The sequence below is a fragment of the Gymnoscopelus braueri genome (assembly GCF_963280865.1).
Source record: "Gymnoscopelus braueri genome assembly, chromosome: 10".
Lineage (NCBI taxonomy): Eukaryota > Metazoa > Chordata > Actinopteri > Myctophiformes > Myctophidae > Gymnoscopelus > Gymnoscopelus braueri.
Window position 1 is genome coordinate 28,334,200 of NC_137611.1, and position 27,523 is coordinate 28,361,722.

A 27,523-nucleotide genomic window follows, 5' to 3' on the forward strand; every position below is an offset into this window, starting at 1 on the left:
TCCCTGGTCTGTCTCTCCAAGAGAGGTAAAGCCATAAGACATTTTCTGATGGGAGCTGAATGGCACTGAAATGCATCAGTTCTGCAATTTCAATACTAAAAGCACAAAAACAGCTTGTTCGCTACATAATTGGAAATAGTTAGGTTGTATTTTACATTTATTCTATTAGGTAGATGGAGTGTTTAAACTTGAATGTGAATCTTAAGAGCTTTCTCGTGTAGATTTATGTCTCAGACTTTTACCGTCTGTCCTGTTTACTTGCTCTAGAGATCAAACATGTCATTACATCTAAAGTGTGGTTGGCTTTTGGACCTCATGGTTGTGGTCAATCGTGATATTTTATGTATCTCGGATGGAGATAATTTATTCAACTAAGTTACTGTACAATGTAATATGAAATTCAAGGTCTGTTATGTAGAGGAGAATGGCTGTATTGCACATAAATCCCTATCCGACTCTTTAGTCTCTGTAGCACTTTGATCTTCAGATAGCTAAACTGAATATAAAGAATTATTCATTATTTGTGTGTGTGTGTGTGTGTGTGTGTGTGTGTGTGTGTGTGTGTGTGTGTGTGTGTGTGTGTGTGTGTGTGTGTGTGTGTGTGTGTGTGTGTGTGTGTGTGTGTGTGTGTGTGTGAAAGTTTTGCCATAGTAATTTTTAATTCTGGCTGTTTTGAGATGAACATGCATAGATTTGATGAAAATCTAACTGTTATAATAAATGCATGTGCATCACTTTTAACTATGCAAGCATTGGATGTACAGTAGGGCTATGTTCCAGAAAAATAAACTCCATGTTCACAACACATTCATGCACTGAACACATTCCTTTCTAATGTTGTGAATAGCTGCAGTATATTTTTAATTGGCTACAGTTATCATGTAAAATACAGTACTGACTGGGCCCTCAGTAGTGGTTTGGTAAATGCACGATTTTAACTCTCACTCTGTGTATACCATGACAGACTAAAGGACGAATTTCTATTGTTGCTAAATAAAAGCTTAACATTACTTGAACATGCTTTTGTGTGTCTTGTCTTATGGCCCTTTCTTAAAAGAAAGTGTGTGGTTTGTACGTTTTTGGTATTTGTGGGATGAATTGCATGATGTGCTGCAATATTTACTGTTCTCGTGAACAAGTGATAGAATTGTAAAGGAACAAAAACAAATGAAGTCTGTTTATTACACTTCCCTCAGGCCATTTAATTTAGCTTACTTATTAAAGGTGTTTGTTTTAATACTGCTTGTTGTATAATCTCCTTACAGGAAATATTAAGTTAGAAGATATTTTTTCATATACCGTAAATTTCGGACTATAAGCTGCGACTTTTTTCCCATTTTTCGACCCTGCGGCTTATATAACGGTGCGGCTTATCTATGGATTTTTACAGCTAACGGCCACTAGGGGACCTCCTAAATCTATGGATTTTACACCCGCGGTTTATAGTCCAGTGCGGCTTATATATGTACAAATCATTCAATTTAGCTGCTGCGGCTTATATTCAGGTGCGGCTTATAGTGCGAAAATTACGGTAAACAGTTAATTGACCAAGAAAATAACATGAAGACAGACTATGTCTGTGGGGAAAGTCTTCCTAGAAGCAAGCAATGACTCACATGGCCACAGTGGGAATCCAGAATGAGGACTATGTTTTCACATTCCTCTTCAGTCCACCCTGCTGGTCAATCTGGATTTGTAAACCAAACACAAAATATATATTTTTTAAAGCCTTTAACTTATGTTTCAATGTGATGATATGAGGTTAATTGAAATGCTACAACATAATGAGCTACACAATGATGCAACTTTATTTTGGCATTATATGGTCAATGGCCTTACTTGATATGATAACTCTTAGTGCTGTCAACATCAGTTAACATGTTCTCTCTTATGGACTGTAACCAGGACAACAAGAATAATTCCTAGCAAAACAAACTGGTCTGACCAGTTTACTGTGTGCAGAACACGTTGAGCACAGCACAATGATGACATACTAAAACTTATTCAACCTCCATTATTTTGCAATTTAAAATTTTAAAGAGGGGACAGTAGCTGGCACTGTGCCAGCTCAGTTGACACCCTCTGACCAAAGCAGAGCCAGCTGTTCAAGAAGCATGTGTAAAGGGGGGTGGGTGGGCATCTTGTTTGGATGTAAGAGCAGAGTGTGTATGTATTCTCTAGTTCACTTGTTTCTCATTCTGCATCTCTTTCACCCCCGTCTTTTTTCTGGGGGGGGGGGGGGGGGGGTATTGTTTCCATAGAAACTGGTCTCTGCCCCATGTAGCATCCTCTGGTGGCAGCGTCTCCTCTGCCTTCTCTTTCTTGATGAGCTCCATGTCCTTCTGGTCAGCTGCTCATCAACCATCAGGCTGCTCACTACGGGGAGTCGGGGACCCATCAATCAACAACGACCGTGAACCAGCCTGGTATGCTCATGATGAAGCCAGCCCAAGATAGAAGCCATGTAAATGACAAAGTAGGCTAAATTGATGAGAATGGGATTCATGAGGGGCGGGGGCATTCATGAGGGACGGATAACGGACACTGGTGGAACTCCAATCCAACATGATATATTCCACAAGCAGGAACTATAAAATCGATATTAAATTCACTTTTTAAAACAAGACAGGCCACCAACCAATGATAGCGTGTCACGCGCACATGCTTACGCGGCTCAAGTCACATGACAACACTTTTTCGGGTTGATTTTTGTTGTTAATATCGTTTTGAAAGTCCGTATTTTCGTTCAGTTTGACAGTTTGCATATCCGGTCTAAAGCGGATACGGAAGCAGTGTGTGCATGAAAAAGCGGATTGTTTTGAAGTAGTTGATAGCACACGAACGGACCGTGATTATAACACTCACTAGCCCTGGTCCAGAGCGTTTTAGTGAGTTCTCCCTAACGCTATCCCAGGCGCGCTGCTCTGCTCACTCTGTTCATAGACCGAAAATTACACTGCCGTGCGAGGTCTCCGTCTTTAATGAAAAATAAACACAACTACTTCGCTACTCACCGAAACAACTGGTCAATGGTCATTTATGTTGACCAGATCTGTAGAGGTCGCAGTGGAGTAAATTAATTAATTTCCATCTGGCGGACATATTTAATTTTCTGCCCAAAAAGTGTATTATACAGAGAAGGTGGGGTCATGAGAGTCTGCCCACCCTGGAGAATAGACTTTCAACAACACAAAACTGCCTTTGTTTCGGTGAGTAGCGAAATAGTTTTGTTTGTTTTTACTAAAGACGGAGACCTCGCACGGCAGTGGAATTATAACGCAAACCAACGCAAAATGGGGGTTTCCAACAGATATGTCCTAAAGCCTGTACACCGACAATATATCCCGCGATACCAATTGAACCACCGGGTAAGTTTCTTGTCATGTTTGTTCCACAGTTTGTTTGTAGGGCAGTGGTTCTTAACCTGTGGGTCGGGACCCCCAGGGGGGTCCCCACAATATTTTGGAGGGGTCCCCAGATGACAGTAAAGAAACAATTTATGGATTTTCAAGTTTTTTTTAATACCTAAAAAAAGACAGAAAGAAAGAAAATAAAAAAAGACCATTACTGCTTCAAAAGTAATCAACAAACTATACTATACAAACTGGTCAAACATTGGCCAAATTCTCAAATAATATAAGAGGCAAAAATTGCTGCTCTACAAGTTCACAAGTGAGAGAGCCTTGGTCTCGACCAAAAGTGTTTCCGCCCGGTCTCGAACCGGGGACCTTTCGCGTGTGAGGCGAACGTGATAACCACTACACTACGGAAACTGATGACCTCTTTCGGTGGGGGCTCCAACCCAGAGCAATGTAAAATCGCACGGAACTGACGGTAAAGGTCCTTGCACACTGGTGCGTCTTTTCGTTGCGTTTTTTTTACAACAATGAAAAAAATTGAAAAAACAATGAAAAAAAAAAAAACGCAACGAAAAGACGCACCAGTGTGCAAGGACCTTAAGTCTCCAATCCTGACAGCCTGGGACAAGACAACGTAGGGCCTTCATTCATCGTCACTGACTGTGTAAAAGGTAATCTACATTGTGGGTCATTTGCGTTGCTTTCTTGGCAAAACTGAGCTTGTAAGATCAGCTATTTTCTGATCTACAGAAAAACTGTGGAACCAGTCAAACTAAATGTAATGCCTCAACTCCTACAATGCCATTGCCAAGTGCTTGTCGTCAGCCTCAGGGTGGGGGGTCCCCAGTTCAAATATGATTATCTTTGAGGGTCACAGCCTGAAAAGGTTGAGAAACAATGTTGTAGGGATCACATTCATGACAATGGTGATGAGAAGTGTCTTTGTGGCTGTTTGGAGTTTGCATAGACATTTTCATTCATTTACCACTCACCTAAAAAAAGGCATGGGTTTCTGAGGCTACCACTCACCTGGTCTGATTTTAATTTCTGTTTTTGGAATCAGTGGGGTCAAAAGAAATGACCCCCCACTGTTTTTCTGTAAATATACTTTTACTGCTCCTAGTATTGATGATCTCTTGTATAGTATTGTATGTCTTTATATGTCTTGATTCATTGAATACACAGGACCACAATGGAAACAAGCCCTCAGGGCTTTTTGTGTTATCCTTCTAGCATTATGGTAAACTGTTTATAAAGTATTCAATCAGTCAATCAATCAATACAAAAGTGAGAGTAAAACTATATACATTATTGCATACCAAACTATTGACTGTTCTTATCTATAATACAAAGCAAATTATAAAAAGAAATAAAACGTAAGAAATTAGACTATGAGCTGCTGCCACTTGTGCTACCATTTAAAAAAAAAAGACTAATGTTTTCTTTTTTTCACCCCCAGAATATGTGGAGAAGCTGCTGAGAACCTTTTCACAGGGGTCGTCATCAACCCTCAGGTCTTCACAGCAGAGCAGGGTGCTCATCTCACCCCTACTAGCTGCTGACCTCAATGGGCTGGACAGTGGACATGAATGAGCCTGTTGCTGGTTTGATGTCATGGTTCAGTTGTCCATTGGAGGCCAGTAATTCACTGCCGGCTGGAAATCTTGTAGGTCCAAAACTGTTACTTTTCAGGAAATGGGAAAAAAGCATATATGTTCCACTGGATCCAATGTAATTGTTTAGTCACAAGCTGTTAATACTTTTCATTGGTTGAATTTGTATTAAACCCACAGACAGACTTAACCACTTTCAGCTTGGCGTCTGTGTTTTGGGCATGCCATGTCATTATAGGTGAACATTTTCAAAAATAGTAAAATCAGCAGATCACTTAAAACTAGCTTGTAAATCTGCCATTTTCACTATACTTTTGCATGACATTGTCATACGATGAAGTGTAAAACAGGGCATTCAGTTGTGAAAGAACAACATAAAGACTGAACCACAATGCAGGATGATATAATTCTTCTGTTTCCGGGGACCAGTTACCCCCATATCCAACTGATGAACCTGTGATAGGCCAGATATCTGCTGTGTCTGGAAATAAAACCACCCACACACATTTATAAAATTCCTGTGGTATTTCAACAAATGTTTACTCCCTCACAGTGATCACCGTCCTAGAATGATTGATATCATGCACACAGGCGTAGGATCAAATAGACCTTTATTGATCCCTGCAGGGAAATTAAAGTTTAACAACAACAACAACAGCAGCATGAAACAAGATGGGTACAAGTAAGATTAGAGTAGATGAGAGATGAGAATACGTCTATAAGACTTGGTCTCACCAGTTATATGTATGAATATACATCTATTGCCAGAATATGTGAATATCAGTGGATATGGTAGATTATGTACAGTGTCATCTGGCCTACAACAGTGGATATCTGATCTGCATAAAATACATATTTTTGCTGTATTGTAATGAAGTGTTTCATCCACTAGGTGTCCCCCTAGGATCAATTTAAACTAAAGGTTTGATGAAGTTGGGACCTCTATACCGGTTCCCAAAAGTGGGGTATGAGGACCCCAAGGGGGTCCCTAGCTAAATATTTTGATCTGTAGGAACCAAATGGACCCTTATGGGTCTGTATCTCTTTAACTAATTGGGTCTGTAAGTTAACTCAGAGTTATGGGGGTCCATATGGCCTAATTGCATACCAAACTGTATGGGGTCCTTGAAATTAAATAGTTTGAGAACCACTGCTTTAAAATCCTGGGTGTCAACTGTCAATTGAGCTCTTGTGTAGGCCTATTATAACACTTTGGATTTTGCTGTGTACAGCTGGGCATCCTCATATTTTAGCCCTTTTTTTAAATCGATTTGTTGCATGAAAAGGCTAGTGTTTGTTTGTCTATGTCCATGCCACAGGTCATGAAATTGTATGGGAATTCATAACTAAACTGAGATCCTCATCCTCTAAAAATACAGAAATGCAGCGCCCTACATAAGTAGCCTTGTAGCTTAGTAGCTTACTGCATGCAATGTTTTAAAAGATTGATCTACCCTCAGTTTAATTATTTGCCAATAGAGAGGGAACTTTAGATCTAGAAAGAGAAGAGCGAGAACCTCTCAAGATATAATGGCGCCACCTGTCCATTTGAACGGTTCCTCAAGCTATAGCAAATTACACCCGTGGCCGTGACCACATATTTTTATATGCGCATAGTGCAGGGTATAGGTATTTGTACTTTTGGCCCCAGTCTGTGTATTACTTTTTAGTGAGGAGCTCTCTGGCCATTGACAGTCTGACACCTGATCCTCCCTGTGTGGCAGCTCAGCTCAGCCCACTGTTTGAAGGAAACCCGGGAGAGGAGAGGTGGTTCATTTCATTCGCTTGGAAACATGCAGCTGAAAGCATGGTGTGTAGAGGAGCAGGCTACATGCAGCAGGAGTCCGCCTTTTAAAAGAGTCTGATGCGATGCGCATACACTGTTTGTTGTGTAGTCTACTGTCTACTGGGCACATTTCATGGAGATGATGGCATGAACTGCAATAAGCTGCGGGTTGCTCAGCATCTAACAGGGATTTCTACCGTGGAACATGGCGAGAGGGAGGATGAGAGCAGGAGCTCATCTCGTCGCTTTGCTTTTGACTTTGTCGATATCATTTTTCAGGGACGTACACGGACAAGAGGCATCGTTCAACGACATAACGGGGTTCAGTTTGAGTCCACCCTATTTCAACCTGGCCCATGGGGCACGGATCTCTGCCACTGCAACCTGCGGCCAGGATGAGACCGAGAGAGCGCGATCTGACCTGTACTGTAAGCTGGTCGGGGGACCCAACTTTAGACCTCCTACTCAGAATGTACAGGTAAGACCGTGGAACTTATGGATGGTTGATGATGACTATCAAGACGGTCATCGGTCATAATATATGACAGTCTTGTATTAAGCAGTGGTGTAAAGTAACTAAGTACATGTACTCAAGTACTGTACTTTAGTACAATTTTGAGGTATTTTGACTTTACTGGGGTATTTCCAATTTTCAATACTTTTACTTCCACTCCACTACTAATCTCTGTACCTTTTACTCCACTACAATTATATGAAAACTACAGTTTCTAGTTACTTAGTAGATTTTGATTATTGTTACAAGAAAATATGCATTAACCACTACAGCCCTATATACATTACGGCCATTTGAAAATAGCTGATCTACAAGCTCACAATGCATCAGGATGCATTGTGAGCTTGTAGATCTGCTATTTTCAAAATACTTTTAGACATTTTAAAACTGGTGAAATGGGTTATTCTGCATAATGAGTACTTCATACTTTTGGTACTTTAAGTACAGTTTGAATACTTTTGTACTTTACTCAAGTAGGCACATTTTGAATTCCAGACTTTTACTTGTAACAGAGTATTTCTACATTGCAGTATTGATATTTGTACTTATTCTAAGTAATACAACATTACTTACTTTTCCCACCATGGTGTTAAGTTGATGACATTTTTCTATGCATATATAAATAAAGGAATGAATGTATAGTCTACACGTAGTTTAATAAGCATTAATAGAACCTGGGGCACCTGCAAATGAGTGCTGAATATATGGGAGGGGGAAAAAAATCTCTGATAATATTTAACTGTTGACCATGTCTTCGCCAAATGTTCCCTTCCTATTTGCTACTAAATGAGTCATTCAATCCCCTCGGGGGAAACATGGCAACTCTGCTGCCTGCCCTGACCAAGTTGTACATCTGCCAAAAATAGTTTTACACCATTGTGTTTACTCCTGAGGTCTCTAAATCAGTGGTTCTCAACCTGTGGATCATGATGTTGGGGGGTCCCCAGATGACAGTGAAGTGACAATTTAAGGACTTTTAAGACCTTTTTAATACCTTAAAAAAAAAAAAAAAAAAGACCATTACTGCATCAAAAGTAATCAACAAACTATACTATAAAAATTGGTCAAACATTGGCCAAATTGTCAAATAGGCTAGTATAAGAAAGAGGCAACAATTGTGAAAACTGCTTGCTTGCCTATTTCTCACGTTTTGCTTGCTATTGGTAATTTCCTATTCTATGAATGTGATTTGAAATGTATATTAATTTTGCATTGAATATTCGTTTTATGTGTCTGACACACACCTCTCATATATATATGTATACAACTTACAAGTGTCAATAATTTCCATCCAATGTAGGGATCGTTCTGCGACTATTGCAATGCCAATGACCCAAGCAAAGCTCACCCAGTGTCCAATGCCATTGATGGAACGGAGCGCTGGTGGCAAAGCCCTCCTCTTTCCAGAGGACTGGTCTACAACGAGGTGAACGTCACCCTGGACCTTGGGCAGGTGAGATTAACGCACTCGAGTCGACTGAGGACAGTCATTCGCCTACTGTTGCATGACATGTAAATGACAAGTGTTCTGTGGTGACAGTATGGAATATAACACTCGGATGTTACAGGAGGGAATAGAGGGATGTTGTATTCTGCCTCAGCTCTTTGGTTTACTGATGCATTATGTCATTTGTGTGAGGTGGGTGGCTTCCTACCACAAATCCTAGCTCTTCATTTACTACCTTCAATGCTGTGTTTTGGTGTTGTCTCTGCTGTCTTTGTAGCTGTGAAGTCTTTGCTTAAGCAAATGCTTAATTTTGTTCTACTGTCAAGTAGAATATTTCAAGTTTGATTCTCCTCGTCTTAGTCAGCGGTGGTCATGTGTGTGATGTCCTGCAGTTGGCACATTGCCAGGAATCAGATTCACGCCTCTTTGGTTGGGGGATATGCGTCCGACTCCATTATGACCCGTGTCTGTGGCAGGAGTTTGGCTCATGGCCCATGAAATTGCACCTAATGCTCAATTATCCACTGTGAGGAAAGAGAGAAGAATTCTGTCTAGGGATTAGTGGATCAGAGGGAGGTTAAAGTCTTGAGTGAGGGAGTGCAGGTGGAGGCCTGGACCTGTTGGGTTGAGGAGGGTTTGGGCTGAGGTAGGCTTCAGTTGGACAAACAACAATCGTAAACACACGGTGATCCCATGCCCCCCACCCCTGAGCTGAGTGAGGGGCCACAGAGGCTAAATATAGTATTATGCTTATGAAAGGATGGATGCATGCAGGGCCTCTAGGGATGTCCTAGTCACTTTAATACGTGGTAATGCTCTGTTTATTTGACAGTGGGGAAAGTGGTGTTGTTGTTGCATGAAGCATTCTATAAACAACATGCTATACATACATACACACATCACCTTGCCTTCACCTGTTACCCTGTATCTGATGCAACCAGTGAGATTCTGAACGCTGCGCACATGGGCCTTGGTACTGTAGGTCTTAGAGTTGTTTTTTCATCATCTTCTTTTTTTGTTCTTCTTTTCCGGTAACATTAATTCGGAGCTAGCAGAGAAACAATTACATTTTTGGGAAGAGACACACCATATTTTAGTGGAAGAATGCTCCCAAATATTTGTGATGGGAGAATCGTGGGTTGGCACCTTCCTAACACGTGGCTTTTCAATTCAGCAAACTCAGCGATGTCAATAGGTGCTGCCAAAACATAATTGCAAGCATTCCACTCAAAGTGATAAAACCATTATGGAGTAAACATCCCAAAGTATCACTTCGACTTAATGATACAGGGCAGGCTATATGGTGAGAGAGTTTATTTAGGCTTTGATATGGGTTTTGTTTAGGCCTCTACCTGTGTTTAAACCTCCGGTGATATATGACTTACAGGGCACTTTATGACTCTCTTCCTTCCTACTGTACATATGTAAGATTGCACACCTTTCAGGCAAGGAGAGAATTGCAGAGTTGTTTGTGGGAGGCTGTTCAACCTGAGGCTTTGAGGGCTTTGTAGATTCGAAAAATTCACGTAGATGATGCGGTCACAGAAATGTGTGGGCTGGATCCAGCTGAATGAGTCTTGTGGTTTTCTTTTAAGGCCAACGCAGGTGCCTCCCTTCACTTGAGTTATCTTCCATCTCTCACAGCGGATATATCAGATAATGGCATATAAAATGTTTATGTATGAACGCCATGGTTCAAAGGCAGAGGATTCTTTATGACAGCCATTTCCGTCTGCCCGGTGAACCTTGTTTGAAGTAAGGGCTGCCTTAGTTAAGCTCTAGTGAAAGACTAATCTACCTAATAGCAAAAATAGCCTCTTAAAGGATTACACCAATACTGTAAGAAAGGGATTCCTGGAGAGTTTTGATTAGTGCATTTTAGAAGATGGTCCATCAGTGGAGAAAATGAGTAGATGTACTGTATGCAGCGTTCATCTTATGTCAAGATCATGATGCTCAATTTTTACTTTTGACTTAGTGTTATGTCTCAGACTGGCAGAGTTCTTACCTTTTGATCTGTGACCCATGACAAATCCTCCATTGTGTCTGGAAATGACCTTGACGGTTGGGTTCTTTAGGGCTGGTGGATCCAGTGGGCTTTGCTAAAGTTTCCTTGGCAATGAAGTTAGTCTGATAGAAAAAAAGTTATTAGTATCATCTTTGTTTAGCCAGTTATTTGTTATTCCATATTCACAGGACTGTGACTCCTAAAGGTGTATCCCTTATTCTTTGCTAGTTTATCTTAAGGGGCTAATGTGCCTATTGGCAAGGACAATTTCAACATTCAACACAAGCTCATACCATGGGTCCCCCCCACCCCAAACCACCCCAAGCCCCTTTCCAGTAACATTCGGCCTTGCTAAACTATTTACAGGACATGGGTGGCCACTCATTGTTCCAGTGAACATTTGCACCATGTATTGGCCCTGTCACTTGTTCGGTTTTTCTGGGGAATGTATTTTTAGGACCCCTGACCACATGTATGAATCTCTATGACTGGCCCAGAGCAGCCCACGTGAGACTGAAATGCCAGGGCTTACCGCCGTCTGTGCCAACTGATGACACCTAAATCCTTTTGATTGGTGGCTTTCTGACACAGAACAGACATTGTGCTGTGCGCGCTATTGGTTTGAATGAACTTCTTGATTAGCACCTGCAGTGATATGTAAGGGACTGATGTACTTTTTTTTGTAAGATTTTCTATGGATTGTACCTGTGGATAATGTGTTCTGATTTAGTTTGTGTCTGGTAGATTACAGTACAGAGTAACAGCTTTTGTGGTGTGAATGGGCTCTAATTGCCTTGGAGAGCGGCGTGATGTGTTTATGTTCAACTGGTGGTAGGATTTGAGACGCTTGTTCTCCACTCTGTTTTGGTCAATACCAGCCAAGTGTTTCCTTAGATCTGAATGCCCCAGCGTGATGAGATTAAAAGATCAACACAGAATGACGCTATGATGCTGTTTTGGGAACATTTGTAGGTTTTGTCATTTCACCTCAGTTATTTAATTCTGTCAGACTTGGGAGATAGAGCGTCCAGGAATGCTTTGAAAGAGAATTCCTCTATAACTTAATCCACTCTCTCTCTCTCTCTCTGGGGTCTACCTCCATGTGCACAGCATTGATTTGAATGTTTAATATGCACCCGTTGCTCCCTTTTGTGCTGAAGCTCTTGTAGGCTGTATTGTATGACATCCTTGCTGCACTCTCAGATACCCACAAAGGTTTTATTCTTCTCAAACCTTTCTGAAAGTGACCTGACCTTCTCTTTTCACTGGGAAAATGGATTGAAGAGGTGGGGTAAATTGGTGGAGAGAAAAGCACCTCTCTCTCTCTCACACACGCACGCACACACGCACACGCACGTCGCACACACACTTAAAAAACTAAATAAATAAATAAAATATCTTTCCACAGTCCATCTGCTCAGTAGGCTCTCAAGTGCACCCAAGAATGATACTGTAAAATACAATTCTTTAATACATCTTAACAGACTATATTATGCATTGCACAAAATGCTTTCTTCTTCTTCTTTTTTCAACATTGACAATATTATTCAAACCCAAAAGTGATTTATGTAACGAGGTGTCATGTCTCTGACATCGCTGGTACACTCTGCCAGGATGTGGCTATAAGCCTAGAGGTGTTAAAATTATGAGCATCATCAGCTAGTCTAGCGATTCTCAAAGTGGGGCCTGGGGACCCTCAGGGGTCCTTGAAGGGGTTCCAGGGGGTCCCCAGCAAAATGAGGAACAGTTTAATCTCACTATTATTTCACTGCCTAAAAGTTAGCACAATGAGAGTATAATAGAATAATTATTTAGATTTTAATTTCCACTCTCTACACATACTGTTATCACCTCACCTACAGTATAGACAGTTGTACAATTCTGTACTGAATATAATAATAATAATGGTTAATAATTATTATTATTATTACAATTGAATTCACACAAATCGGTACACATTCTCTCTATGGTCATGTGATCAAGATGTATCAGTCAGATTTTTCATATTCCATTCTGATTGGCTACGATTGGCTTCCAGAGTTTGCGGGAGGGGGCCGTTTAGCAAAAAATGTCACAAATCATTAACACAGCAAATCTTAATCACACGTTGAGGGGCCTCTAAAGGCAGAGCTAGAAGTAATTTTGCTTCCACCATAGGGGGTGCAATAAATGCTACAAATATCACTGTTGCAGAAACGTCATTTATTTTCCACCAAATTAGGCACAAATGCTAGGCACAAAACGACCATTAAACAGGGTTTTCATACTCCATAACATTAGCTTGTAATCAGATTAATACAATTGTGGGAGGGGCTTATTTCTTACAAATTTAGAAAGACAAAACACCATATATCATGAACACAACATCCAGTAATCCCCAAATTGGAATCGCATGTTGAGAGGACTCTTGTAGAGTGCACCTCCAAAATGCTTTCTCTTATGCCCATATGGGGTGCCACAAACCCCAAAATTTGCACCACCTGTCGTAAAACTCAATTTCCTCTCGCAGACTGACCCAGTCGACTGACCCAGTCACCCAGCCAGCCCTGGGTTGGCAACCCGGCCTGGCAGAGAGTGCTCAGAGGATCGCACCTTTCTAGTTCTGTACTAAATCTAACAACAAAAATCTGCTCTGTGCCAGGTGGTCCCTGGCACAATATCTTTTCACATGGGGGTCTGTAGTCTAATACATATCAATTTGCGGGTCTTTGATATGAAAATGTTTGCCACTGAAGCTAGTCTATATCCCTTAAGCTAGTTACCAAAGACAACTTCATGTAGTGCAGTTGGCAGGGTCCTTGTCCATCTCCTTACTGACATGATTTTCTATTAGACATGCCCCTAGCTATTGCTGTGGTGATGATAGACGTGATGTAAGTGCCTGTGTATAGCCAGGCTGCTAGAGGCGCCAAGCCAAACCGGCAGATATTTACAACTCCACTAGCAGCCCACCTCGTGCTAGTTAGCAGCAGCAGCAGTCTGGCTTGGAGTGTAGATCACGGGTTATTGTTGGACAGCAGTGGCTCCTAAACCTGGAGCTCTATTGTGGAAAAGATTATGAGGGATAACTTAGGCATTATACACATTTTCATGTCAATAATACATATTGGCATACACAACATTTTCCTACATTTTAATGTCTTTTTCACATTTTGATTGTAGCTTCATCTGACTGGTTTCATTCTGTGTTGAAGTTGTAGATAATGGGTGAAGAGGACAATAGGGGTCGACCAATCTTCGGACCTGACAATTATTGGATCCCTTATTCATCTTTTTGGGCGTTGAAACCGCCCCTATATGTGAGGTTTGGATATTTGCACACCAAATCCTGCGCTGTGATTGGCCAAAAATGTACCCCCCTAACCCTGCACCGTGATTGGCCAATCACAGTCTATTCAGGACTGTGATTGGCTAGTGTCACATGACACATGTGCATAGCCCTATATAAGAAACCATAACTTTAAAAAAAACATAAATTTGTTTTTTTAAAGTTATGGTTTCTTCCATCACTTCTTCCATCACTTCTTCCATCACTGTGATGACCACTGTGACCACACCGCCCACTTCACACTGGGTGTGATTTTTTTGTAATTAATGGTAATCGGAATTGGTATTTTAACCGACATGCTTGCCATGCATGCACTCCTCTGATGCAGTGACCACTCTCTGAAAGGTACAGTTTTGTAGTTCTGCTCAGTGTTCCACCTGAAACGTGGACAAGTAAATGGCCAATCGAGACGCTTATCTGTGTTTTTGGAAGATGTATGAATGTCCCAAACTCTATTAAGGAAACATTTTGCTGAGCAGCAATTAGCAAAGAGCATGCTAAAGTTGTACAACCCACTCAGCTGTTGTTAAATAGAGAATACTAAAGTTACAAAACTCAATAATATAATTTCACTTTCTCTCATTCTCTGTCTCTGTCTCTCCCTCTCACACATGCACACACAACTTGACATGACAGCTGTTTTTTAAACATTCAGAACGATGAGCAGAACTGTAATGCAATCTGTGGTTGTCATGTACTGGGATTATACTGTATTGACTATGCACACTTCTCAGCTTACATCACAACCTGAACCCATCTTGTGTTATTTGGTTATTTGTCATTTGAAGTATTGTTGAATCTGAATTCTGCGTTGCATCCACCACACAGTAAAGTGTTCAAACAATTACTGAACTACAGCTGCACCTCTCTTGCAAAGTAGAAACGTGTGTTTACATTTTCTTTGACTTGACTTTTGGGTAATTCCACATAATATAGGTGATCATTATTTTGTTAGGGGGATATGTCTAATTCAGTGGATGTAGGTTTATAAAAATACAAATAAAATCAATAAAACCCTAAACCCTACCCCACTGTCCTTCCACCAGCACCACCTGTTGCACATAGACAAACAGTTGTACATTGCATTGTTTAAAACTGGGACTAGGACTGCTCCACCCCATTGTCTGCAATGTGCTCTGTTTGACAGGCCTGATCCACTCCCAAGTCCCAACAGAAGGCGTTGCCTCTTCTCCTTTATGATACATTCCTTGACTCCAACAGCAGATGCTCAGGAGCTTCACTCAGACAGCTTTTATCCAGACTTTAAGTTACAGCGCCCCCCATACTGTATGTGTCCAAATAGAGTGCAGCCAAAGCACGGCAAGCAGGTTATCAGTCAGTTAAGTAAAGAAACATAAGCTAAACTCTGTTATGATGTTATATCAGGATGACCTGACAAAGATGTAATCTGACATCGAAACGTTGTCGTTCTTTTGCCTTGCACCCTGTTCTATATTGAAATAAAAGTCTCCAATCATCCGAGTTACTCCAGCACCTTCTCTACTCAGCTATATTTGTCAGCTCCTGAGACACACCGGATCAGCCTGAGTACTTGCATTTTAGTGCAAGTACTGTTGTATGTGCTGTTCAATCAAGTATATTAAAAAAAATACTGAATAGGGGGCAGGTATTAATAAGAATGTATTCATCTTCCTGCTCCTTTTCAATCATGGGTGTATTAGATAAAATGAATTATTATCTGATAGGAATTGTATGTACCGTACTGTAATACACTACCAGATGCGAAACAAAATAAAATGAAATGAAATGAAATTTCAGCTTGAGGCGTGTTGGAATCTCCCTTTATTCAATAGGACCAGTTATCTGTTTTGCACTCTGTACAAAAAATTAGGAATGACTAAGTTACTGTAGCAGTCAAATGTATTAGCAACTTAACTTCAGATTGTGTTTACAGGTATCATCACATGGACATAAATGTGGCTAAATAATAATTCAAAGTAATGTGAGCAAAGGAATACAGTTGCCTACATGTATGTACTGTAACAAAGGGCACAATGCAAGGACTATAGCTTAAAGTTACCCTTTGCAACTTTCTTCTACGCTGGATTTGAACTTTGAGGCTCCTGCTCAAATGCTTTTACCACTGAGCTAATGGAGCCTATTTGCCTATTTGCTCAGGGGAGAAACTGACTTTTAAAGGTTAGCAGTCAACCAGTCGTGTCAAACCAGACACATGATCTAAATGTTTAACCCACTTTTTTACACCTGTAAACCTGTGATGTGACGAAAAACCTAAATTCTGATTCTGAAGAGCAGGGAGAGCAAATACAACCACCCCAATTGTATAAGTTATGTTTTCTTAACATCCAGATTGGACAAAATATAATCACTGCAACAAAGTTACAGCAAAGTGCAGCTTTAACCTTAACCCATTAAGGCCAGAGGTTCCGATTCTACAAAATGTCTTCTAAATCCTAACAGTTTTTTGAAAAAACGTATGTTGCTATGTCAGTGGTTCTCAAACTTTTTCATGTCAAGGACCCCAAAATGATATGTATTTGGCCGCGGACCCCCATCTTAAAATATTTTGTTCCAGGGACCCCCAGAAGCAGAGATTTGAGTTACAAATGTTCGCTTTAAAAATACATATTCAAAGATTTGCACAAATCTTATCGATTTTTCAAAAATAGCAGATATACAAGCTCATAGCGCGTTAAGTGTAAAATAATGCTTTTCAGCTAAAATGGCAAGTAGTGTAATAATTCGCAAAGTGCTGCTTGTATGAAATGACTGGAAATAAAAATATATCCGTGAGGTTTAATAAGGACAAAATAATGCATGCTTCAGCACTGGTACTGGCCAGCCCACGCCCGCTTCTATCTGCTAGGCTTCTGGTCTTACAGTAAATCTAGTCCTGTTGGTTCTCTAATGCCCTCTACTTGGAAGTTGGGATTAGGGCATATCTGCTTCTCAGCAGCAGTTGTTGAATATGCTACCTACCTTTCCAGATTGGATCGCAAGCTTACAAAAGGCCCCTATTTAATCAAGAGATAACTTGTCTATTCATATGTTTAGGTGGGCATACTGTATGTAACCTGAATATTCATACTTACATTAGAGTTATATGATAGCCTTAGGTCAATGAATAAAAGTTAGGCTAAATACCCTTTGTGAAACTCAGGAACGGTACTCAAATGCACTGGAGTTTACCTACCAAAACCCTATACTTAGTTGGCCGAAGTCCCCCAGGGGTCTATATTAGGCCCCCTCCTGTTTTTACTCTACACCTAAACAATCTTCGCCAAATGTTCTCCACAGAATAGGATAGGGACGCTAGGGTCATTAATAGACTAAAATGATTCATAGAAAAAGCGTTCTTAATACATTTACAGTATGTATTATGCACATTTAATCAACACAGAGATTGGGGCAGGAACTCTGGGGAAAAGGGCAGTTTCATTGGCCATGTTCATTTGTACATAACTGGAGTTTGTCCTCTGCATTGAACCCATCCTCAATATTAGGATCAGTGGGCAGCTACTGAACAGCACCGGGCGAACAGTTACGGTGCGTTTTAACAGCGGGCGATTCAGGATAGTATTTTCCGGAAGTGCATTATATGTCTATGAGAGCCGGCAACTACTGGCGATGAGGCGAAGTGGGCGGGGGGACGATGTTGATCTGAAAAGATGGATTTTATTTATCTTTTGGACGATGTCGCCCGGCGATCGTCCTGAGACTCGCCCGCTGTTAAAATGTACTGTCAGGGCTTCAGAGGATTGCTCACTTCGATACGATGCAGAAAGGAGCTGGGACCGAACCAGTTACCTTCCGATTCCCATTATAGATACTGTACGTCATTGCTGTAATTTCCACTCAAATGCATTCTTTATCATGCTCAAGCACACACACACACACACACACACACACACACACACACACACACACACACACACACACACACACTGGGCATGAAATGTCAGAGATGTGTGTGTTTGAAAGACTTTATTTCATGGATTGTTGTTGTGAAAATGGTGTCAGGTTGTCAGGGTTGCTGGTTTACGGGGGACATTTTGGACAATCTTAAGCTCTGTATTTTGTGACATGTTTATTGGGGTCAATGTCAAGAATTTGAGCTGGGGGTAGAGAGCAAGAGAGGGTGGGTGTCAAACAGCCAATACCTGTGATGGCTCAACCCCTGACCTTTCTGACACCCACCCACACGTTAGCGTCCTCCTAGCCCAACATCCTAGCGCAACAGATGCAGGGAGGGGCTGGAGATGGCTGTGCTGAAATGTTATTCAAGCGTTGTTGCCACAAGCTTGTCAATGTGTTTCATGTCTTTGTACACAACTGGAATCTGTGCTGGTACGCTTAGCATGCCATGACGATATTTCAGGCCTGCTCCGCACAATAGGCGCTGGATATACTAATTCAAGAGTGAATGTTTAGACTGGCAGGACAGAGACAGAATGAGAGACTTGAAATGAGGCTCGAGCCATGCTGGAACAGGCCCTGTCTTCCAGCTACATCTCATTCTGACAGGTTCCAACCCTGCAGGACAGTATCTGCATTTGTTGAGTTATTTCATGTGTTGATGTATTATCACGGTATGTGACATTCGTTAAGTTAGACGAGATGGGTTTTTAAACAGTCTCAGCATGTGGTTGTGATTCTAATCTTTTATGTGATTTCCAAATTAGAGTTATGCTAAATGAGAGAAATGGCTGATAGCCTGCAGTTTTTCTGATGATCACGTCAGGCATGATCCTACATGGTTAGCTTTACAAATTGGTCATGGTGGTAGGGCGCTTGAATCGTTTCAGATTATTTTCTGGCCTGTCTCCTTGTTTTCCATAGTTCCCCTACAGTACACGACTACACACTCAAATCCCCAGTGAGTAAAAAATCGTACGGGTCCATTTGGGTCAATTTGCGCTGCAGAGTTAAATGAACACTGACAATGTTATTGTGTAGATGTGAAGATTTTCACTGTTGTGCGTTGCTTGTCAGTAACAGGTCTGTGAAAGCAGTGGCATGCCCTGCCATGGAGGCATTAGCGGAGAGGTGGAATGTGACGCTATGGTTGGAATCTGAGATGGGCCAACATGCCAATCGGCACGTCTCTGGACAGGACACCCCCTGTGCCCCTTCCCACTTTATCCCTTTGGCCTCCCTTCCCCCAGCGTCATCCCAGCTCGTGTGAACTCAACTTGCTCCCACTCCTCAGCAGAATCGGTATTGATAGTAGGCAGACTTGGCACTCGCCTCTCCGCGAAAGCCCTGCTTCTGTTTTTAGCAGGATAGCAGCCCGTGCTTTGTTTGTGTGCTCCCATTTATCTTTTCCTGTGCTTGGCACATCCCGTAGCATGCGGGTGGAAGTGTTCTCAGATTCACTTTGGGGCATGGCCAATGCAAAATAGAGGTCACAATTAGCAAGATGTTTTCTGATGTCTGACACAAATGATTGATTAGATTAATTCATTTGATTAGTACCCATCTGCTAAGTTTCTCCCATTTTTTATTGATTGGTTGATTTGATTGTATTTATGAATATACTTTAAAAACAATATGTAAAAATAAAAATGACATTAGCTGACCAATTTACGATTCATTGAAGATAACACAGAAATGTAAAAAAGAAAGTCCACTGTGGTCGTCCTCAAAGGTGGCTGCTGACAGTATGCAAGCAAGTTAATGAAACCATGTGTGAATATCATCATTTACAACAACAACAGAAGTAAAAATCTACAGCATATAAACAAGAAAAACAATAACACTAACCAACCCATACATCTTATTATTGATTTATTAGCCTCCACTCTGTAGGCTACTAGGCTAATGGTTTTCTTGTTTATGAACAACTATGTGTTTCTTTTCTAAAGGACAAGGCCAGACAATGTCCTAGTTACCCCTTGAACCATGTCACGGTCCATCAGCCCAAGCTACTTGAACTTGTGGTCATTATTTCTCAGTGTGGGGGGGATGGCAATCCTTCAACATAATTGTGGAGCCTTGTTGACAAGTTTGCGACTTTGCAGCACAGGCTTTGCTCTGCGTTACTTTGCTCGGTTGTCCGTGTTAGCTCCCTGTTCTCATGCAAGGAGAGACAGAGCCCAGAATGTTCCAAATGCCTGCCAGGGGTTTTCAACAGGGTGCTGAATGATGCTAGACTAGTGTAGACCTGCCCTCATCCTTTTGAACCCCATGCACACGCCAGACTGTCTATAGATGGGTATTTTTCTAAAATAACACACTATATTTTAGATACAGTTTTCATTTCCCACTTAAATCCTGGTGTTGGGGTGGGGTCGGGAGTGGGGGTAACACATGTTTTTGCAAATACTTGCTATATCCTGTCTCTTGAGCATGTTAAATGCTGGTTTAAGATTTCGTGGCAGCATGAATCGCTTGAAAAGATGTTGTGTTGCAGCCTCAACAAGACCGGGGTGCAGGCTAGACCTTTTTCTTTTCTTTTCGATAAAACACATGTGGACATGCAGGTTGGTGTCATAGACTGCGAATTCAAAAACCATGCCAACATTATGTCATGCTGTAACAAAGTGCGCATTGACTACTGTATATAGATAAGAAAATATGTTTCAATTCTATTCAGTCAAACTGAAGCCACCCGCTTTTAAGGATTGATAATGAAGTGAAAATTGCGGGAGGATGCTGGGATCATTTGCTCCTCTTGTGTGGCCTGTACCTTCTGATAGAAGAGATAGAGACATCAGAGATACTTGAATTATATGAGTTCAGTTGCTATAGGTTCTCATTATGACACCCAGGCAATATTTATTGCCTCAATTCCCATATCTGTGCCTTTGGCTATAGGTGTTTTGTTTTTTTTTGCCTCCACAATGTGGGAAAACGGGAGAATGAAGTTAAGCTGCAAAATGGGGGGTAAAATAAGCATAGCTGCTCATGAATCAGCTCAATGGCTAAACCTGATTAAGGCCTTTTAGTTCTTTGGACATGTCTTACCTCACGTCTCATAGCTCGTTAAGGTCATTAATTCTCGGGTGGACCTTTGCAACTTAGAAAGTGGAGCTGGATTATCCATGTGGACGTGGCTGCGGCCCAGCCGGCGTACTCGGAGATCAATTTGTTGGGGGGGATGGGGGGGGGGCGCTAGCATCCATGCCTCTGATTTGGATTATCCCTGCTTTCTGGTCAGACTGAAATAAGTACATGCTTTTCCCTTTGGGAAATAGAGACCGTCTGATACGTTTGATTTAAGTCACAATTCAACAATCTAATAACAAATGTATATTAACCCATTAAGACCTGAGGCGATTCTTAAAAATGTTTGTTGTTTTCTAAAAATAAAAATAAAAACATTTTTCAAGATTTTTAAAAAAAAATTCCAGGTCTTAATGGGTTAATCACATTAACCCTGTTGTCCATATTTTGGGCAATTCCTTTTTTCCAAAAAGTATTATTTCAAAATGATATCGAAAAAGAATGTTATACATACAAGCTCACGACACGTCATGTCACATTGTGATGTGATGCATTGTGAGCTTGTAGATCGGATATTTTTGCAATTTGTTTGTACAAGAATTATATAGTGGTTGAGAAAATGTGCCCCCCTCTGTTTTTGTTACACACGGGTACACAGTACCCTGCTGGGAGTACTGTCTTAGGGCGCTTTCACACTCAGGTCCCGGGTGCGCATTCCAGACCGCTTGGCTAGTGTGAATGTAGCGAATCGACCCGCGAAACGGATCACCGTTCCGTTCCCGAAACCACCTCGGGAGGCAGTCTCGGATCCGAATCATGCGTTTTCGGGTACGGTAGCTGCAATGTGAAAGCAAGCGTACCATTAGACGGAAGTGGCCCGCTATTTGGAATAGGTGACGGTATATAAACTCGACAAAAACAGCCAACAAAAACACTGCTCTTCTAGCCGGTGCTACTGAATGAATGAAAACGCCCCAGAATGCATTGCGCACTTAAAGGGATACTCCACTTTCAAATAAGGTGGAACATAACAATTGAAATAATAATGAACTTATATGATGGGAGCCTTTCTAACAATTTTACTCATTCAATTCTGAACCGATTCTTAAAATTTAAAATTCTCTATTAGCTGTGAAGGGCCTTCTTTCAAGTCATGAAACATTGGCGGGTCTCCATCGCGCATTTCAGGTGCGCGAGCAGCGCATATAGTATATCTTGTGGGTATCTTGTGGAGTTTCAGCTACTGTGCATCCCAGAAATATATAGCTTATAAGGCTTTGTAATTTGAAATTTGTAAGTAAATATGGTAACTCATTTAGATGTAGGCCTACGTAGGTTTATAGTTTCCCAAGGACTATAGCCGTTTCACTCATGATGCAATTTCTCCTGAATGCACAGTTTAGTTTATCCCTTCTAAATAGCTTATGTGAGCATAATAAAGAATAGCAGAATAATACATTAAATTACTATCCAAAATACATTATAATGAGCATTATGAGGACCAGTTATATGAAGATAAGATATAATATAATATTATAATGAGCATAATGAAGAATAGCAGAATAATTACTATCCAAAATAAATGAGAACTTTCTTTTTATTAATTCTACAGTTTCACACACAAACGTGGGCTACAAAAACGAAACATCTCTGTGCTTTATTGTCATAAATTGCACTCTTCTACCATATGAATCTGTCATTCATAATTATTGATGTAATTCACATGTATGTCTGTATTTGTTTGTTTGTTGATGTGGGCAACGAGACCAAAGTTATTTTGGTCTCATTTTAGTTTGTTTAAATGTGTTTTCTTTATTGCTTGTCAGAATTAACTTACTTGTTAACTATGGTAGGCTATTCCCTTATGCTTAAAAAAAAACGTGTATCTTTTATTTGACCTTTTCTCCAATTGTAGCATAAAATAAGGTAAAATAGGTTGTTCAGCAGCACTTTGTAACTCATGTTTTGAAAAGTGCTATATAAATAAAGTTATTGTTTTATTATTATGTAGCCTACTTAAACCCTCTATTCTCAGTAAAAACGGACCTACTTTTCTTGGACGCTTTTATCTGTCAACACCAAATCTCTCTGTCAAAAATAGCAGATCTACAAGCTCACAACGCGTCGCGCGTTGTGAGCTTGTAGATTGGCTATTTTTGGCTTATGTTCCCCCCATGCTGGGGTTCATGTGGTTAATACTATTCATAATAATGTAATGGTGTTTTAATTTTGTCAAGGCACCTTGAAATAAAATATTAATATTATCCAGTGATATAAAAACATTAGCTAATGTTTTCATATCACTGGATAATATTAATATTTTATATTGCACGTGCATGATGTTTTCATGATGAGTAGTGTTATTCAGTTCTCACCGCAACTCCGCCCCCTTGCTTTCAACATATTTAAACGCAGATTTGTGCGAGACCAGCACAAACTTTGTCGCATAGTTGATGACGTCTGTGTCCACAGGGGAAACACTATGTGCATGCCGCCACCTGTAGGATCGGGGGTGTATATGCATGTGTTCTCTGATGCGATAGGATCTATGCCCAATGTGAATGCAGGCCACTGAGGCCAGCATTCGAATTGGGAAACGTTTTCAATGAAAACGGATCCAGTGAGAAACGGCCCTTAGTTGCCTGCCAGGAGGAACATCTTGACCCAAATCTGCACATACAATCACTCCTCTTTGTTTACACTTCTCATTGTGCTCTGATTTTCAGCTCTTCCATGTGGCATATGTCCTCATCAAGTTTGCCAACTCCCCTCGTCCTGACCTATGGGCACTGGAGCGTTCTGTGGACCATGGGAGAACCTACAGTCCCTGGCAGTATTTTGCACGTAAGTTACAATATTGCATTGGCTCGTAATGCTGCGGAGGTTGTAGTCGCATAAAGTCGCAGCCAAAATGTTCCTCTTGGAGAACAATCAAACTACCAGCATAATTGTCTACGTACGTATCTACGTGAAAGATCTCCAAGGTCTGAAATGTGATGATGTTATGATTTACAGTGCTTAACACAGCCTAACTTGGTAGTGTTTTACAATAAACATTCGGTGAGACAAATTTGCTGATTTTGTTTAAATACCTCATGCTCAACGGGATTTGGGGGAAACCCATGAAAAACACGATGCTTTCTGGAGCTGTAATCCCCAAACCCCCTACTAGTCTTCTCAAGATGGGAAAGGAGTGGGAAAGGGGAGGGGATGGTCACATTACATCTGTGGTGTTAGACAGACTCCAATCTGTCCCATGCAAAAGTTGTACTTACCTACGTAGCAACAGTAGCCTATATGAAGCCCATCTAAACATTCAGTTAGAATTAAACTTACCAGTAAATCAAATAATTCTACCATAATCAAGCAACTTGAATTTAATAATGAAAAATAAAAAACTATAGAAAGGTTCACCCTACAGTATATGCAGTATTTCGGCCCTGTTGGGTGGAAAAAAAAACGTAACTGTCCAAAACTGAAAATCTTGTTTAGGAAATGGGAAAAAATAACCTGTGTTCCAATGGAGCCATTGTAGTTAGTATTTAATCACAAGCTCTTGTTAATTATTTTCAATGGCGAAATATTTTTTAAACCCACAGACAGACTTCACTTAACCACTTTCTACCTGGTGCGTAGTGACCCTATTTTGGGCATATCAGGTTAAAAGTTTCAAAACTGTTTGTGTGACACTATCATATAACGCATAAAGTATAAAATAAGATATCAATTAAAAAAAAAAAATTGAAAAGAAAATGGAAATATGGAGTTACAAGGTTCTTACACGACGGCTTTGATTTGCCAGTTGTCATCACACACTCGGTTGCCAAGTCTCAGACTGATGATCTATCCAGTCTCTGACTGGAAGGCACCTGTGCACACACCCTGCCACGTGACGCCGTTCTGACTCATTTCCTTTCTCTTTGCCTTCTTCTCCTGATCTCACTTAAGCCATTCCATCCGGGAACGCATCTGTGTCATTTTTAGATTTGATCTGGTGTAACAGAGTGGTTCACTAGTACTACCTCAGCCTGATGGCCTGAAAGTCCTAATATCTCCCCCGAGCGATGGGGATGTCCCTCTGGCTTAGTGGTTAAGATGTTGGCTTTCCACGCGGGAGAACCGGGTTTGAATCCCGGGCGGTACACTATAACCATTATTTTATACGTTGTCTATTCAAAAACAGCAGATATACAAGCGTGCCGCGCTACGAGCTTGTAGATCTGCTATTTTTGAAAAATCGTGAACATGTGTGCAAATCTTTGCATTTGTAAAATATGTTGTTCCAGGGACCTCCAGAAGCAAAGATTTGAGTTACAAATGTTCGCTTTAAAAATATATGTATTCAAGATTTTCACAAATGTTCACGATCTTTCAAAAAATAGCAGATCTACAAGCTGTTTTTGAATAGCCAAAGAAATCTAAATTGACACAGATTCTATCCCGGTCTTAATGGGTTAATGTCGGAATAATTTATGGCTTCACTCCTCCTCATTAAATAATAAGTATTTTTTTCCCCTCCTTCACAAATATCCTAATAATATAACACCTTAATTGTCCCTTTCCAAAGGATAATACAATAACACTTTGATCCTGTAGGTTATTTTTTCTCTTTATTTATTATTTAGTTTACTTTGTTCTCACACAGTGTGCTGTTTAAGTCACATTGCTAATGAATCCCCCCTCCACGACTAGCAAGGCTTTAGTTTATATTCATTACTTAGTTAGTTATTTTGGATGTTGAAAGTGTAATGAATGACCTGCATTCCTTCTAGAATCATGCAGGTAAACTGTGTGAGCTTACTGTCTTAGGTCTTGTGTTATTTAACTGAGTGAAAGTAAGACCATGAGATAATTTTAATTAATCCTAGTTGCATTTAGTGATGCAAGGGCAACACTTTTGACTGATATTGACTTTCTTAGTATGAGCAAACTCATTGGACACATGTGCGCAGTGGTGTTGGGGTGGGGGTAACACTGACTAGAACAATAATATAGCATTCTGCATCAGTAAGGATAATTTATCTGGATAAAATGTAGACTAGTAGGAAATATTATTAACATTTGTTTGATGCCGTTTCAACATTAAGTGAAGAACACAGGTGGTTGCAACATGTGTGTGTGTGTGTGTGTGTGTGTGTGTGTGTGTGTGTGTGTGTGTGTGTGTGTGTGTGTGTGTGTGTGTGTGTGTGTGTGTGTGTGTGTGTGTGTGTGTGTGTGTGTGTGTGTGTGTGTGTGTGTGTGTGTGTGTGTGGCGGGGCTAATTTAGCAGGCCAAGAATCTAAATTCTCAAATATTTTTCAAATCGTTCAACAGCTGTCTTTTTTTTCTCTATATATATTCTCAGAACAATTATCCCTCCAGGCTATTTGAATAGTCATGCATCCCTACCCAAAACCCTCAAATGCCCAGAGTCATGTCTTTCAAGTCAGTCTTTCGCCCCTTTTATAGAGTTTAGAGTGCAGACGGTCTGTTTAAAGTAAACCTGAACCAAAACAAATATAATGTTGTGGAATTCCGTATAAATCAGTAACTGTCGAGGCAATTGGAGTCAGAGACACTTCACATTATAAGACAGAAGTTTACTTGAGAAATACATTAAAAATGCAGGTTGGTGGTCAAAAGCAGAGAGAAAGCATAGTCATAAACAAAGATAAGGGAGGAACTGCTTGCGTCATGGGACCAAGCTCTACCCAAAACAATCAGGCATGTGCCATGGCACTCTATGATATTCAGATGGTCAGAACATATCATAAGGCCAAAGGTGAACAACATGATAACAATATACGTGAGGTGTACTTCTACCACAATTCCTTCCTTATTGATCACAAGATCAGCCATCTAACACCCCCAGGTAGAATTATTTCATCAAAATACCACTTAATATGAACTTGAAAAGAAAAAAGTTACGAAAAGGTTTAATAAATAAAACTAGAGAAATAATACAATATGGAATTTCTTAAGAAAGAAATGTACGTTTTAGAGACTTAAATGTAAATGTCAACCTACTATAGATTGCCATAAAGCCTGCAACTGGGTTTATTATTTATCAACAACCGTTTTAGTCTGAGAGAAAAATCAGTGTGTGTATGCATTTGTCAAGGTCCGTGGACATAGAGTGTTTATGTTAGTGGAGGTGTGTTGTGTCTTTTAAAGTGACTGTTAGTTAAGTCTCACCTTGTGGAGCGTGTCTTTTGGGATTAAGATGACGATGATCTGTGTTATTATGACCAAGTCCAAGTCACAACATTAGTTCTCCCTTCTCTACGTTAGAAAAAATGAGACATGTCCTTAGTATTTATCTTTGGGCACCAGAGGTTACCCTTATCACAAAAAAGTCTTTATCACTTTCTCATGACTCTTTTCTTTCTAAATAAAATTCCCACTCATGCTGCTCAGAGTCTGGGTCGTGTGTCATGTGTCTGACTACATTCACATTAGCAGCATTAAGTGAATGTTAACAATGTGAATGTTCGTGAAATGCAATACATTTGGTGTCTCAGAGGTTGTGTGTGTGTGTGTGTGTGTGTGTGTGTGTGTGTGT

General features: G+C 40.5%; 1 protein-coding gene across 3 annotated transcripts in view; it reads left to right on the forward strand.

Annotated features, from left to right (window-relative positions):
* Window positions 1–6,676: 6,676 nt before the first annotated feature.
* The window catches only part of LOC308094376 (laminin subunit alpha-3-like), an 83,323-nt gene continuing 62,476 nt past the window's right edge, over window positions 6,677–27,523 (forward strand). For 2 of the 3 annotated variants that reach the window (XM_080440992.1, XM_080440993.1), the window contains exons 1-3: window positions 6,677–7,236; window positions 8,573–8,725; window positions 23,709–23,826. In XM_080440992.1, the coding sequence (XP_080297118.1) occupies window positions 6,964–7,236; window positions 8,573–8,725; window positions 23,709–23,826 (544 nt within the window). In that variant the 5' untranslated portion in view covers window positions 6,677–6,963. The remainder of the gene's footprint in view (window positions 7,237–8,572; window positions 8,726–23,708; window positions 23,827–27,523) is intronic. The other variant, XM_080440994.1, reaches the window with a different exon arrangement.